The 16,232-nt window shown below is 44.8% G+C and overlaps 1 protein-coding gene across 2 annotated transcripts; it reads left to right on the top strand.

Annotated features, from left to right (window-relative positions):
* Window positions 1–5,335: 5,335 nt before the first annotated feature.
* On the top strand, window positions 5,336–15,155 carry lmo4b (LIM domain only 4b). 2 transcript variants are annotated; one of them, XM_037469026.2, is made up of 5 exons: window positions 5,336–5,746; window positions 7,348–7,588; window positions 11,856–11,952; window positions 12,420–12,575; window positions 14,542–15,155. In XM_037469026.2, the coding sequence occupies exons 2-5, from the start codon at window positions 7,353–7,355 to the stop codon at window positions 14,548–14,550; spliced, it is 498 nt and encodes a 165-aa protein (XP_037324923.1). In that variant the 5' UTR covers window positions 5,336–5,746; window positions 7,348–7,352; the 3' UTR covers window positions 14,551–15,155. The 2 variants fall into 2 exon arrangements, with proteins under 2 accessions (XP_037324923.1, XP_037324924.1); XM_037469027.2 differs by having other exon boundaries at window positions 5,337–5,419.
* The last annotated feature ends 1,077 nt before the right edge of the window (window positions 15,156–16,232 follow it).

Genomic DNA, 16,232 nt, shown 5'->3' on the forward strand with positions numbered 1-16,232 from the left:
GTCTGCATAATTCAATTCAAGTTGAGTTGCGTTTAAGGGAAAGAATGTGTTTTGCGCTAAATCACAGTTATGATGTACAGTCCAACAAGTGATCTTTGTCAATTGGTCTTTAGTAATAGGGTTAGGGTTAATTCTTCTACAAAAAGAATAGTGCTCATAACCTGTGTTAGGAGCAAAACAGATTTTCTGAAAGGTTCATGCATGCAAATAATAATGATAATAATAATAGCGTAGGTTTGAGCATGGCAGTTTGACTGCAACCGTTTTGGATTCCTTTCAAATCCTGAAGCTCAACCCCCCATCAACCCCCATCGAGTGCCACTCTCCACCATCAGTTTCCCATGGCCTCGGCAGTAAACAGAAAGGTTTTCCTGTTCATTCTTCTGTGTCTGAGACTTGGTGTCTCTCTGGGAAGAATGCTGCTCATCTGAGATGTCTGCAGGTTGTCAAAGCTGGAGAGGGAGGAGTGAGGGTGAGGCAAACCCTGAGGCAGCCCCAAGACAAACAAGAGAGGCATCTGTGAGTGGAAGCCATCATCAGTCATCCTAAAGAAATTATCCCCTCCGCCGTGTGCAACTGATCAACGAGGAGCTGCGTGCACAGACCGCGGCCTCCTCGCAAAAACATCAAACCTTCTTTCATCATTTGCCTGTTTTTAATTCGCATTAAAGGGAGCAGATATCATTGCTTCGTCCCACTTCCTTCAGTTGATGTTTTATATGGATCCATGAAGATGGACCAGGTTGATTTGGCACGGTGCCTCGCTGACAGAAAATGAGCAAATTCTGGGAAAGGCGCAGATGAAGGTATGCCATATCTGAAACAAACAAAGCGAAGACATCATCTCCCACAGTGCATTGTTAAACAGTGACTGCTTGCACAGTATGCAGCACGTTGCTGTAAATCAAAAAAGGAAAAGAGCAGTCATTCAGTAAAGTGGGGATAGAGCTGAATGAAATACGCTCCCAATTATGGCAATGTGTGTAAGGAGCTAATAAAGTGAATGTCCCTACAAGACACTGAACCGTAATGGATACCAACTAATTTGCTTTGACTGATGAATTTCCCTCTCCAGTTGTGTGGGGTTGAATAATTATGAAATTTATCACAAGACATCGGGACTCATTAAGGATTCATGACATTTCATTAAAGCAATGTTGTTAGAGGCAGCACATGGTGTTGTGTTTGTGTTTATACGTGTGTGCATGCAGAGAGTGAGATAGTGTGTAGAAGTAATTATCCAGCGATTAAAGCACTTAAAGGAAGGGCTGTTTTTCGCTGCTCTGTCATTTAATTTCTGAATTCCGTCACTCAAAGTCTTTTTTTTTTCTTTTTCCATCCCCGAGATGTTTTCTGGCTCTGTTGTGCACATTCATTACTGTGAAGGGCTTCTGCTGTGTTTGAAAATGTGCACCCTGATCCATCAAAAACCCACAAAATCCATTACATTTATATAAAACTGTCACAACAGACTAGATGGGTTCATTATACAGGTCTAGCTTTACAAGAAAAGTTTGCCTGTGGAGCCCAAATCCTGTGCAGGCAGGAGTGTAACTAGTTTACAATGGGGAACAAAAGCCGCTACTTGTTTAGATCGGTATCAAATGAGAAAAGCTTTGTGCATTTTTTTTCCCTTTTTCCAACGTTATCAGCTGATTGACTGGGCGTGAAATCCACGGTTCTCACTACCGTTTTGATGCTTCAGAGGGGACAAAGCGCACCTACAGCTTTGAAAAATGACCTGAAACAACAACCAATTCATGTGAAGGCAACCCGCGGACCGGTTCGTTTTGGACCCCTGCATCAGAGGTATGCGTCATCTTCTGGTGTTCCTGCCTGTGATCAACAGAGGGTTCATCTCAAATCATAATTTCTACATCAACTGAAACACACAGTTTAATATATGGCCTCCATGCTGACCAATTTGTGTTGTGTGCATGTGACTTGTGTCTCAAACATAAGGCTGTTCTGGATTCAAACATTACTTTATCTCTCGATCTCCAGACAGTGTATTGGCCCTGACATATTTCTTTCCAGAGTTGTTGCACTGCCCAGAGTTTGTGAAATCATCCACAGAGGCTTTGAAGAAAGACACTGACACACAGGGGTGCGTTAATTGAGTTGTTGATTACTATTTACTTAAACTCATTTGGCCTCTGTTTTTTAATTACAAAACAACAAAAGAACAAGATCAATACCGCCAAGTAAGTGAAGTGAGACATTTTGAGAGGGGAGGATTGAGAAAAAGACTTGTGGCTGCTTCATTGTTTCATGACCCAAGTGGAGCTGGAGCCACGTAGGAAAGGGGCAGGAGTACAGAGAAGATACCACGAGAGAAAGCGACACCACCATCAACTCACATGGAAGGGTTTGATTAACCTAATTTACCCATTCCGAATGTACTTATTTTTTGACATCTCTACTTCATATCACATCAAAGTAATAATTTGCCATGTTTTCAAATGAATGTGCTCTTGTAGTATCTCACAAAAGCACTAAAACGTTCTTCAAAATGCCCCACCAGACTTTTATATAAAAACTGCCAAAGTTTTAAGGATTTTAGATGGTACGAGAGTTAGTTTTCATGCCTAGTTACTGAGAGGTACATGAGAACATTGATCTTTTACAGTCGGTTTAAGGCTAATGCTAATAGACGGCTAGCTTAGCATAAGGCCTGGGAATAGGATGAAAATAGTCGGGCTCAATTGAGCATGAAATATAATATAGCAATATAATAGACCACACTGCAGGGTATGCTGTGGTACTGGGCTACCTTGTGTTTGACAGGTGACGTCACAGTGACCACATACACTTCTTATATTCAGTTTATGAGTGTAACCAAACAAAGACAGTGAGTCCAATAACAAGTAAGCTGTCGATCCCTTTTTCTATACTCGAGTTTCCACACTTAATGCTCACCTAAGCTGACTGGAGGTTGTGTTTGCATATTTGCCTATATTTAGTATAGGCCACGTACATTAAACTTATGTTGACCTTCCCATCTAACCCTAGGGAAGAAAGCAAGTGATTTCCAAAATTGTCAAACTATTCCTAATGTGTTTTCATAGCCAGCTACTCATTTAGAAGATTTCATTTGGAGATCTTTCTGCCATGTCCGCCATCCTCCGTTCAGTCATGAAGTGGGTCCTCTTTATCTGTAGATAATCTGAACTCCAATCTTCCCTCATCAGTCTGCTCAGCTAACAGAATATCCTTCTCTCTAAAAGACAGCACACACACACACACACACACACACACACACACACACACACTCACCCATCCAGTAAAGCGAGTGGGATGCTAATTCACAAACTTTTCTGTGGTAAACAACGCAATGTGATCTCATCATGAGTGGGAAAGAAAGTGACCTGCTTGTTATTTAGTTTGAAGATTGTCTGTGGCGTGTAAACTTGCCGATGGAAAGCGGCCTCTCAGTGTCATGTTAATAGAATATATACATATTGTGTATAGAGTGGAACCCAATCTGAAGTTAACCACCATGTTGAATGCGACCCTCTTGCTTTTTCCCACAGGGCGAGCCGCTTCATTACGTGGTCTCCTTTTCATCTTGGTGAGATCACCCCTGTGGGGAGTATCAACACATCGAGCCACGTCTGACGCTCTCTTGTCCCCGTTTAAACATTGAAATAGTGTTGCGGCATATTGTTGTGCGCCTCTGTGTTGTCTTTTTTCATCTAGTGTGCTTCATAATGTGTCTGCTTGGAGACTGCCACAGGACTGAAAGATCTCAGTGGAGAAATTAGATGATACATTTCCAAGCGACCCCAACCTCAGCCACCCCTCCTTTTTTCTCCCCTTGCCTAAATCCTCTCCTCAACTCACGCAGCTCCCTGACCCCTCCACCTACTCCTCACTTCAGCTAGCCATAATTATTTTTGCAAAAGGGCTCGATAAGAAGAACACAGAGTAATTTCTCTTACCCTGTTCAAAAAAAAGCTCATTAAAATGGGCCGCAACAAACAAAGCTTTTCCTGGGAGGCCCCTTTTGAAATTCATTTTATAATTTCCCTCTGTTTTAATCATTTATATCAATTAATCATTCCTTGGTGGAAAAGATATTCTTTGCCGTCTTGTGTGTTTTTTTGTTCTGGTGAGTGAGAGGCTTGATGAGGATGTCAAGAGAATGTGGCTCAAACCAAGGTGGAGTAGCGTCGGCTTTGCCAAAGGGAAATCAGCTTGATGCTGCACAATCTCTTTGGAGCTGCAGGAATAATTAAACAATTAAAGTCAAGAAAAAGATAATCTTTATAAATCTGATGTCTTTCTAATGAAGCCCGGGGCATCTTATAATGAAACTGTTTTGTCATGTAAAATCAGTCAACCCTGTGAATCTCAAACAACTTTTCTCCGAGGCAACTTTTCTCCAATAGCAACACTTTTTGTTTCATTATTTATTTCAAAGACGTCACTTGTTTTTCACATCAATCCTTGGCAGCCACACTGCTCCTGGTAAAAGCTGAATATAAAAGAGGAGGATCTCCTTTCCCTTTCAACACCATGTTCAGCGACATGTCACCACCACATTATTTGTATTAGGAGGTGTTGCAAACGCTTCCAGTTCACCTTGCCTTTGAAGTCTCACGTGATGGTGGAAACTCAAAACCGGAGGACTCGATAATTCCGAGGATCTCAGCCAGATCGAGGTCTTGCGGATTAGCCTTAATAGGTGTTGAAACCAATGACCCGGGGCTTAATGAGTTTGGACACGACGGCAGGCCTTGCAATTACTTTCAGTGACAGACGATGGCGCCACTACGCAGCTATTAGGCCTGGATATTTCCCAGAGGTTGGAGTCACCCTCTGTAAACTAAGTAGTTATTGAATGTCAACTAATTAAACTCAGACGTGAGATGAATGCAGCCTGCTGGATGCCGCCATGCAGTTCGTATTTTGTCTGCCCTTGTACGACACCGATCAAGACGGAGGTCCATCCGTCTTTATGAGGAAAACGCTCAGCTATCACGGCCAATCATTCCCTTTGTGAACAGTATGACGGAAGAACAGAGCCAAATAAATTACACAATTTATTTTTGCAAATTACAAAACACGACACGCCCGAATATTTGCACTATTGTGAGGGTGCTCCCCGGTGCCCCCCCCGTTGGTGTTTTTGAAAGTGCACATTTGACATTCGACGCGTTTATGTGTCGCACCTCTCCGGCCGGACTCTGCCATTCAGCCGCGTTTCCATCCTTCTCTGCGTGTCCACGAGTCAATCTCAACCCGCCTCTGATTGGCCGCATTTGTTATTTCAGATAAATGGACCGCGCTCTGATTGGCTGCGGCGGCGCTTTCGTCACGTGGCCAAAAGGTGTTTTTACTGGTTAGTTCCTGTCAGCGACACACGCAGACCCAGCAGCTCGCGGGACCCACGGAGCACACACCGCAGCACAGACAGGTATCGCCCGCGTGCCAGACTCCGTGTTTCTTCTCTTTCTTCCGCTCGGACGCGCACTTGTCGCCCTGATGACAGCGCGCGCAGAACCTGTAATTACAACTGGCAATGGACTCCTTTTGTTCCGACGAAAAGAAGAGCAGTAAAGCAGCAGCCCGGGAGCCGTGCAGTGGAAATACTATCTGATAACTCCATCCGCGCTGCGTGGACGTCCAGGCTCGAGCTCTTTTTGTTTTTTGGGTGGGGGGGACTGTTGCAGCCTACCTGTTTACGCTGCTACGCTGCAAGTCATCAACTTCACAGCCATTACTCTTAAAAGAGACAATCGAGGTAGGTGTTCGCCCCTGCGTGGTTTTATTAGTTCCAGTTTACACCGTGAAAGTAGCCTCGCCTCTTGCCTTTCTCGTAATAATGCTAGCGGTGATATCTGATAGCCTGTCTAATTCTTGCTTCGTTATTCCCCCCCCCCCCTCGCCTTACCCACTTACCTCCTTACCTCCTTTCCCTGAAAACAAAAAGCACCAGTGTGGTGCCACATTTATTTTATGTTCTAGTAAAAAGCAGCGCAGACCGGAGCTTTCTCGCACATGGCTGACTTCTATATTTTCTCGCTCTCTCATTCTGTCTTTCTATTTCCATGACTTGGTCTCTGCGTCCACATTGCCTGCCCGTGTAATTACTTGAGTTAGCCCATTTAAGTTAAAAGCCCCCCCCCCTTCCCCTCCCGTCCCCTTTCCATCTCTCAGCGGGAAAAAAAAGAAGGAAAAAAGAGGGGAAACTTTCTGAATGAAACTTGACGATGGTCCGTGTTGTTTATCCAGGGAGTCACTTTCAGGTCGGCTTTTTTGATTCATCTCCCTTTAGATTTAATCAGCACTAAGGTACGCTGTGGTTTGTCCCTAAGAGCCATCGCTAATGGGCTTACTGAATGCTTTTCTGTGTGCACCCCTCCTCCTCCTCCTCCTCACTCCCCCCCCCCCCCCCAACTCTAATTAGCCTACCTGCCTTTCAACAAAGATTTGTCTTTATCCAGGCATGTAGTCTACAGACCAAATTGGAGAGGATTACATTGGCGGAGAAGCCACATTAGTTGTGCGGGTGAAGCGAACGCCTGCATTGCATTCGATTAGAGCACTTTGGCTCCTTGCAGGAAGCCTGTGGAGGATCTGTCCTGTGGAGGATCTGTCCTGTGGAGGATCCGTCCTGTGGAGGATCCGTCCTGTGGCCGATCCGTCCTGTGGCTCCCTGTAAGACAACGCTCTGCTTCTTTTTAGTTGCGAGTCCTATCGATCGGGTGGGAGGCCTGTGGGCATCAGGTTGTTGGTAAACACGGAGCCAGAGAGCCAAAACGGTGTTGCATGTCAGTTAGAAGGCAATCCCGTTCCAGCCTATTCATACAGTACCCTTTTGTGTTTTAGCCCGTAACCACTGCCATTCACACTGCCATAGAGGGAGGAATTGTGCGGCGGAGTTGTGTGCCATTTAGAATTTCTTAGGACAGCTCAACAAAAGCCCACGCTGCGTAATTGTTCCTTTTTGGCCCCGGGGTTAACTGTTAGCAGACATTCATCAACGAGAGCGGTCCAATGAAGCAGCAGCACTGGGCTGATGAGACGCAGATTAGTTCACGGAGTGGCTCGCTTTGCAGCAGAACAGGAACCAGAACCTTTTTATGAGATCAGCTTTTGTGTGTTTTTTGTACGATCTGCTGCCGCACCTTAAATATCACGCCGGTGGAACGAGATATTTAAGGTGCGGGAATAGTTTAATTTGATAATTAATAAGACTATCCTGTTACCTTGTTGTCTGGAGATCTGACCCGTCACAGGTCCTGACGGAAAGCGATGCCCTCCTGGTGGAACGGCAACTTTCTGGTGTGTTATGTGCAACCGGCGGACCGCTGACATCATCTGTCGCACGTGTGTTTTCAGGGACAATGGTGAATCCCGGAGGCAGCAGCCAGCCACCACCGGTGGGCACAGGTTCTCTGTCCTGGAAGCGGTGTGCAGGGTGCGGGGGCAAAATCGCGGACCGCTTCCTCCTCTACACCATGGACAGCTACTGGCACAGCCGGTGCCTCAAGTGCTCCTGCTGCCAGGCCCAGCTGGGGGAAATCGGCACGTCGTGCTACACGAAAAGCGGCATGATCCTCTGCAGAAACGACTATATCAGGTAAGAAAAAACACGCTGTAACGCATGCATGCATTATTGATATCGCCACTACCTTTCCTGAGACTCTCACGGGTTATTCGAAACAAGTGTTCTAGTATAAGGAAGATGTGTCTGTTCACATTTTTCATGTTCTATTTTTCAAAATTGTGTTTCTCCCAAATCCTGCTGGAATATATTCAACATTATTAGATCAAGACAGACAAAAATGGGGCTAGTCATGCAATGATGAGCAAGTTTTGGTGTATTCCTGCAGAACATGTGCTTTATGTTGTACTAAAGTCTCCCTGGTCTGCCCCGAACGAGGTCAAGACCCGCTGGCACGTTGACGAGAGCACAAAGCAAAAAGTGATGTTCTGCACGTGGTCAACTGAAGGGCAAAAAATGTGGTCTTGTTGCATTTACGTTTGTTTTGCCAGACATGTGTAATATGTGTTTTGGTTGAGCACAGAGTACGTTTTCTTTTATTCATTTTTCTCGTTTTGTTTTATTTAACAGAAAAGCACTTTTCTTTTTTTTTAATTAGCAAAGAGAGCCTTTTTAAATATTCTAGTAGGTGTGCCAGACACCCAACTAGAGCTTATTGGTGACACACTCATTCTGGTAATGCAGAGCAGTCCGGTGTCACGGCACAGGGCACAGTTTACTGAAAGTCCAAATACTTTCAAATCCATGTATCCAGTGTACAGTTACGGTGTTTTGCATTAATTATCTTAAGGAGAGAATTGCACATGCAACACAGCTATTAGATCTGTGCGGATAATTCTAAATCTAAAGTGTGCCTGTGTGCTTTCACACCCGCCTCGTAAAGAGGATGAGAAAGTCAATGGGGTACTTCATTCATAATGGGACTATAACGTAATTAAAATTGGAAGGGGGGGGGGGAAATGTAGATCCACCTTTCCACTTGAAACGAGAGCGTGCTTGGTGGAAGAGCAAAAACTCATATTATGGAACCACGAGATCTCTGTAGAGATAAAGAAGGGAGCGTGGGGGGGGAGACAGAAACATCTGACAGTGAGGCTACACAATTAAATGCTTTAATTATAGTCCCCCTCCATTTCCTTTAGTCCTGATGGGTTTTATCTAATGAGATCTGGTCCCTGGCTTGTATCCGCTCCCAGTGACGTGTCCGAAATGAATGAGAACCACACTGCAAACAAAACATTTAATTAACCAAATTGGCTTTTGAGAGAGAGCAAGAGAGAAAGACCGATAGAGAAGTGGGATTATTGAGAAGGCCATTTGAGCTGCACACCCCCACAACCCCCACCTTAAAGGGCTAGACTCATTATAGTGACAGACTGCAATACTGGCCGCACGACACACATGTTAAGCTCCAAACTGAGATTAATACAGCTGATAGGAGAAGGCTCGTCTGATTGATCAGGAGTGGAAACGCATCACATCACAGCTATAATGGGATGTACTGCCTGGTCTGGGTTGATACCCATCGCCCATCAATCAAGTGGGAATATTCACACACATACACACAAGGCACCATCCCTGTTCTCCATGCAGCGCGGCCACCAAATGCTCTAGTGTCAAACTTTTAAGCCAAAGTTAGGTTTGCTGCTGGGGGGGGTGGGTGGTAAACAATGTTGTTTTAAGCTAGAGCAGATATTATTTCTGCGGGCTGCTAGTAGAGGCAGATTTAATTTACTTGCGGCTGCTGGATTCAGTGAGAACGCTGTCCCCTTAATTAAATAAGCCTAGGTAATTAAATGGCACTTTTCCAATGGAACGTGTGAGGTAAATCTAATAGTTGGTTATTTAATATCACTTTGAAGTCTGCCCACTCAAGCACTATGACAGCACAAGAGAATGTGAACTATTAAGCCAGGGAAGAAAAAGGAAAGAAAAAAAAAAGAAAAAGCCGAGCTCTCAGAAATTAATTAAATCGCATGCAATTCAGGGGAAACGTTTATCTTGATTTGTCATAACAGAATTAATTCAAGGCCTTCAATTCACTTGGGGCCAGATCTGTTACTCTGAATTAACCAAGTGTAATTTGGCTGATCCCCCCCACACCACAACCACCACACATCTCCTGACCCTCGTGCTCCTAAAACGCGTGCACAACAGGGAGCCACACACGCCCTCCCTCATCCGAGCAATCTCCTCACCCCACCCCGGCCCCTCCACCCCCTTTCTCTAATGCAGCTCTTGCCATTATGCAAAGCCGCGCTTCGGTATCAATATGGCCTAGTGCTTTTAAGGTGCTTTGGCTGCTGATGTAGAGAGGCATTTTTAATGGACTGTGTTGCAGAAATCATTGTTGTGGGGTAATTTTACCCTACTCAAAGGCCTCTGTAAATGAGGTCTGCATTTACCAGACAGTGTAGCAGCGAGCCATGCTATATTTCCTCTGGCAGTCAGTCCTGAAATGAAATCCAATAGTTGCTGCCTATATAGACAACAGACAGCTTGTGTCTCTTTTGTGTTATTTAATTTAATCAAAGGCGTTGTGGTAGCACAGCCATCCTCCAAAAGCAAAGAGAGCCTCTGAATTGTTTCGGGGGGGGGTTCAAGGGAAAGGAAAAGCTGAAGCCAGGTGTCACTGCTATTAAAGAGTCCCCTGGCCTTAATTATACCGACCTGGGGGTGTGTTCTTTACCCTCAGCACTGTAGGTCACTGGCAGTGGAGGCCATTACAGCCCAAGTTCAAACCCATTTAGCAGCTTAATTTAGCACCTAAAGGCTTGGGCACCTTAAATCAAATACTATCGAGAGCTCTGCCCGATGAAATCATTAACCTGCTATGAGGTCCGCACTGTGGGGAAACCGAAAAGGCTGTTGAAAGCGTTGTCTTTGTTTCGACACCTCAAAAAGCATTCTCACAGAGGGAACTCCTCTGGGAATAAGTTCAGCAGGGAACACAAATGGCACATTTTTTATTTGAGCAAAATTGGACTTGTAGCCGGCGTTGATGCGTCTTTTCCGGGGAGAAGTGCATTCTTCTTTTAGCCTTTCCACAGATTCTGAAAGCGAGGCCTATACGCTCGTTTTTTCACCGTCGTGTTTGTCCCGCTGAAAGCAGAGAATTGGCAGTGTTGTGACGACAGTCTCCAGTTAATTAGTTTCTGAAATTGAGTTTTGATGGAGCCTTTCCAACCGATGCCAAGACAAAATTTGCTTCTGCCGAGGCCGTCTTATTGAAAGCCATTTCTGTGTCACTTTGTGAAAGAGCTCTGGCTTGTTCGTCAATATTTCTAACAACTGCTTGGGTTATGGCAGGATTGGTAGAGGCATTTTATTCCTTCACTTAGTCTCTGCAAAAATGTGTTTTAAAAACTTTTTGTAAAATTCTCAAGCACGTCAGAACAGAAAAAAATATCCTTCATCCAGCACTTCTCTTTCTTCTTTCTTTTTCTTAACTATTGTTTTTTTTGCCACCAGACAAGTTTATCTGAAGCACACACCAATGTTAACCACAACGCCTCCCCCCGCCCCCCTTCTTTTCTTTTTTTTTCTTCATCCCTCACCCCCCCCCATCTCCGCGGAGCATGTCAGATGCCGTGGTCTTATTTGATTGCTTAGGAAAAGTGCAGTGATAGAGCAAACACCCGGTGAGATATGATGACAAATGGGTCCAGATCCCAGTAAATTACTTTCTGCTCAAATCGAAATTTCATTCAGTTTGCTGCTCACCGAGATGAAGTAATCTAAATTGTGGACTCGGAAGGAAGATAGAAGGGAAGCTGGAGCAAGCATTTCATTATCAAGAGGCTGAGGGGAAGAGCGAGCGGGAGAGAAGGTTAGGGACGAAAGAGATGAGCAGAAGCAAATCTAAAGTGTTGACACCATGATTGAAAAGGTTAACCCATGCACATTATATATCAACGCGAGGAGCCACTGGCTTCTAATGGAAACACGGCACTGACAGAGCATTCACAGGACTTCTAATGGCAAAAGCACTACGTCTCCGCCTGGATGTACAATCAAATCCTCTTAGGTCCTGATTGCCTATGTTCCAGGTTATTATTAGGTCGCAAAAAAAATGTGCACCAAAAGCAATATGCCATTTCAGCGCTAGATGCTCATGGAGAGCAGAGAGCTGGAGGGATTCATTCCTCCGGCAACATTGTGATGATTTTGTGTTACTTGTTGTTACCGCCTGTATGTTTTTGTTTTTTTTCCCCCCTTATGAGTTGGAAATGGAGCTGAGGAATCGTGATCTCCGAACCGACACAAGGCTAACGTGAAGAAGAGGCCTACTGGGCTTCCTAAGTAACGTTGTCTCCCTCCTCCTCTTCTTCATTTGTCTCAGATTATTCGGAAACAGCGGAGCTTGCAGCGCTTGTGGTCAGTCCATTCCAGCCAGTGAGCTGGTGATGAGGGCACAGGGCAACGTGTACCACCTCAAGGTAAACTCCAGTTTCCTCTTGGATGCACAAAATGACCAACAATAATTGTTAAAGCAGAGTGTGGAACAAACAAACTTTGTTCAGTTTATAATGATGAGCAAAACATTAAAGTGAAAAGTTTAATTAAGTTATCCACTAATTATTGTATTGCTAAAACAATCATCACAAATGTAATTGCAATTTTAATTTGATACTTGACCATAAATAAATTCAGCAAATCATTACTTTACATTATCGTGCTCCAGTTTCTCCATTGTAAGAGATTCCTGAGAATCGTCCTTGGCTTTTTGAGTGATAAGCGTCGCTAGAGACTGAACCGTCAATCAAACTTAATCCACCAACAGCACTCGCGTCTGTCTCGGGTGGAAATACATCAGAGTATTGAGCACTACCTGGTGTTCCTTGGTCCTGATTGTGACCTGTTGGTGCCCCCTCCCTCCCTCCCCCCCCCCCCCCCCCCCCTGCAGTGTTTCACATGTTCCACCTGCCGGAACCGGCTGGTCCCCGGGGATCGGTTCCACTACATCAACGGCAGCCTGTTCTGTGAACACGACAGACCCACAGCGCTCATCAACGGCCATTTGAGTTCACTGCAGACGAACCCACTGCTGCCCGACCAGAAGGTAAGGCCCTCGGCACGCTATGCACCAGTGACGCAACAAGTCTGATTACTTAAAGTAAAGGACAAGGCAGGAAGAGCTTTTCCTCAGTCAGCAGGAGTCATTACCGGGAAAATGAAAAAACATCTGTAATTTCCACGGCAACATTTTTCACTCGGTTTACGTTGATTTGACACTAAATCTTACACAGCAGATGATGGATTTCATTTTCAGACAGCCAATGGATTTTTCCATCATTCTTGTTGGAGGACACGTACTCGGAAAAATCTGTATCAACAGTCTGCACAAAACGTGACAGTTATTCTTTTTTTTTTTTTTTTGTATTGCCGTCCACACGCTTGTTTTGTTCCGAGCGCACGCGTTCTGACTCCTCTTGAACGGATTTGCTGTCAAACGCTTCCAACTGTGCAGGGGAAGAAATGACTGACGCGCGCTGCCGTCAATACGGAGTGTTTAAAAACAGCGTTTGACTACTGTATCAACAAGCCTGGGATCACCTGGGTGAAGTGATCACTCCAAGACCAAAGCACCCATCGGGCCCCGGGCCCCGAGGCGCAGCACGCAGCCAGCTAGCCACTATATCATGGAAGCTGTCATCATGGCTTCCCCTGATTTGATCAGGGGGGCCTCCAGTGAAAGCAAAACAGAAGGCCTAATCATATACCACGGATAACTCCATTCCTCGGGATGGCTTCATTCTGCCCGCAGGAGATATGATCATTTCTGCCTCACAACAAGGAGCTTTATTGATACCTTGTCTTGCACACACAGCACACTGAGAGATATGGGAGGGGGGGGGGGGGGTTGAGTGTGTCAGAGTCTGACTGAAAGAGGAATTATATTGTTGGGAGCATGCATTTCACCTTGAGTGGTTTTGTGAGTGGAGCAGAGGTAGTACTCCATTAAGCCCCCCCGCCCCCCCCCCCCCTCTACGTCACAGGCCTTTTAGAGCTTGTCACTTCTACAAATCAGCTCTCAGAGCTCTTAGAGCTCCTCACATTTAAATTGAAAGCTGTTGCATTATCTAGCTTAATTTTAAATGTCTGTTTAAGGTCCCCCCCCAACATCTCTTGCACCATGGCTGGTGTGGTAAATATGAGGCCTCATTGTTTATTTACACGCTAACATCAATTGTAGTGAAAACTGCTGAATTATTGATGCTAAAATGCAATCTGAATATTGGCCCGGTGCTTTAATTATAGCCGGGAATTATTCAATAAACAAAGCCGTCGCTCAGTGGGAACAGTCTCAGGATGCTTTTGTTAAGTCTCAGTGAGTCGAGGAGAATTGGACCATAATCGGACTTCTTTTCGGAAGCAGAACTCGGACGGCCTGGTATGCCGGTGACTTCCAGTAGTACGACTGAGTGCACCTCCTGCATCATCCACAGCTCCACCCAGAGTGGCTGGTGGAGCAGGATGAAGCAGTCAGCTCACACGCAGTCATCTGCAGACATTTGTTTTGATTATGTGCGATTCTGCTCATTTATTAGGCTTTCTTCCTGCCTTCTCCCTAATCTCTTTGTTCAGAACAGACAAATTAGCTCCCTCGCACAGAGCTGCTTTGACCCAGGGGAGCGAGACCCTCCCAGCGTCAGTCACTTTAATTAGCCCCCAAGTAGGAGTTTGCAATTACTAATAGACTGAAGCCCTCCTAGTGATTTGAGGGATGAAGGGAAGAGTAAACCGCTTTCAAGAATCATAAAGAAGAAAAGGGCCGGGTAGCTCCTGCAGTTATGTCAGAGCTGGGTTGTAATTATTCCAAAGAGAATCACTTCATGGACGCACTTTTAAGTTAATGCAAAGTAAATGGGACACCAGATGGGTTTCACAGCCTGGCTGATCAATAAATGAAACACTGGAGCTGGTGGAGAGTGCATTTATCAGGGTGACGCATTGGTGGCATTTTGTGAGCGTGCACTCTTAAAGGTGGACTAACTAAAATGTTTCTGATCTCTCTCTGGTTTCAGGTGTGTTAGGCGGGGCGGGTGCAGGAAGCAGGATGTGTGCCTTCATTTTAGCCCTTACTCATCGTCACCCGAGACGGCGTGGATCAGCAGCCCCCCCGGCCTTTCAGCTGTGCTCCCAGAAAGGAATCCACTACCCACCCGACCAGTTCCTTGACTTTTATTTCTGTGACCCATATTCAACGCTCAGCCTTTCAAACTCAGCTTTTTTTTTTTCCCCAAATATGGGTGGATACTTGCACTTAATGCGTCTGATTCAGGAACGCTGAGGACTCTGTGACCTTGGAATTTAAGGAAGAAGAAGAAGAAGAAAGAGGCTGATCTTTATTCAAGGGGACTCTTCAGGAAGAGAGGATGAAATAAAACACAGGAGGATGTTGTGACTGAAGCGAGAGGAGGAGAAAAAGGACTAATGATGTTAAGGAGATGCAGGCTTTTCCACTGCATATTTGTTTAAAAAACATTTTAGGGGGAAAACCTGGGACCTTTTCATTTTTCCTCTCTTCCTTTTCTATCCTCATTCCCCAACAACATAGTGTTTCCACTTTATACATTTTAGGTGTCGTTGACGGGGAATGTTTTTGTTTAGTTTTTCTTTGGTGATATACATAGAAAAAGTAAGGGTTTAAAAAAAAAAGAAGAAAAAAAAAGATCTGTGGCTTTTTTGTGGAAAACAAATCATGAACACACTCTTGGTGTATTTGTAAAACTACCACGTATGTACAGTATGCATGTAAATGTCGTCGTCCAGGCGTGGCTACAGAACATCTGACCCCCCCCCCCCCCCCCGAAACCCAAACCCACGGCAAACTGAAGAAATTTGCTCATAGTCGGTAATGTAGAGATCATCACCAACATATTAATGCTGAATGAAAGAGAAATTTATTTGTGATATTTTCCGAGACATTTGCTCCAGTATGGTGTATTTAATTAATAAAAATATTGAAGATTTAAAAGCCTCCTTTAAAGTCATTGCAAAACCTTTCAACCTGTACTCCAGGTGACTGAGGACTCTACTCCACACACTGCAGGTTCAGCCCGTGATTCTCTGCCTTATCGTTGGAAATCACTGCTGAAGATCCTCCAGCGCTGCCTCTCCATCTCCAGCCCGATGAGCGCCTAACTGGAAAGGGATAAACATGTATCTTCTCTTTCTGTTCAAATGACCGTTTGCTATTCATCACTTTAATACCTGACAGAAGTAGAGGAAAATGTCCCTTTTGAAGATTCAATTACTGCAGAGAGGGAGAAGGGTGTCCGTCTTTGGCAGGCACAAATTGAAAAGGCTATTTGCAGAACAAATTGGTGTTTGAAGTCTTTGGAAGACCTAATAGGTCTGAAGGAGCTACGCAGTAATGGCTGATGTGCTTATCTGTGGAGTCTGGGGCTTCGGCTGAAACAATGCTGCTGTGCAAAATGCCCTCCAATAGAAGGGGGGGCTCTCTGGTTTTAGTAATATACTTTGAATGCATGAGGACAATAAAGTGTTTTTTTTTCTTTTAACAGGAGACTTTTGACAGTCCACTGGTGAACGGCTGGATTCCATTTGGCTCTTTTTGGTTTGGTTTCCTGCTCTTGTTCAATGCGTCCTTACTGGACCACTCATGTTTAATGTTGTTTATTCGGACATTAGGATGAAATGATCAATATATAGATCAATTCTGACGGACCCGAGCAGAAGAACTACGTGTGTC

Source organism: Pungitius pungitius, chromosome 7 (genome assembly GCF_949316345.1).
Source record: "Pungitius pungitius chromosome 7, fPunPun2.1, whole genome shotgun sequence".
In the NCBI taxonomy this organism is placed as follows: domain Eukaryota; kingdom Metazoa; phylum Chordata; class Actinopteri; order Perciformes; family Gasterosteidae; genus Pungitius; species Pungitius pungitius.

Bases quoted from the DNA above. Each gene is read 5' to 3' on its own strand.
- lmo4b (XM_037469026.2), top strand. From the start codon at position 7,353: ATGGTGAATCCCGGAGGCAGCAGCCAGCCACCACCGGTGGGCACAGGT. The intron at 7,589-11,855 runs GTAAGAAAAAAC...CATTTGTCTCAG, and splicing joins TGCAGAAACGACTATATCAG to ATTATTCGGAAACAGCGGAG. The intron at 11,953-12,419 runs GTAAACTCCAGT...CCCCCCCTGCAG, and splicing joins GCAACGTGTACCACCTCAAG to TGTTTCACATGTTCCACCTG.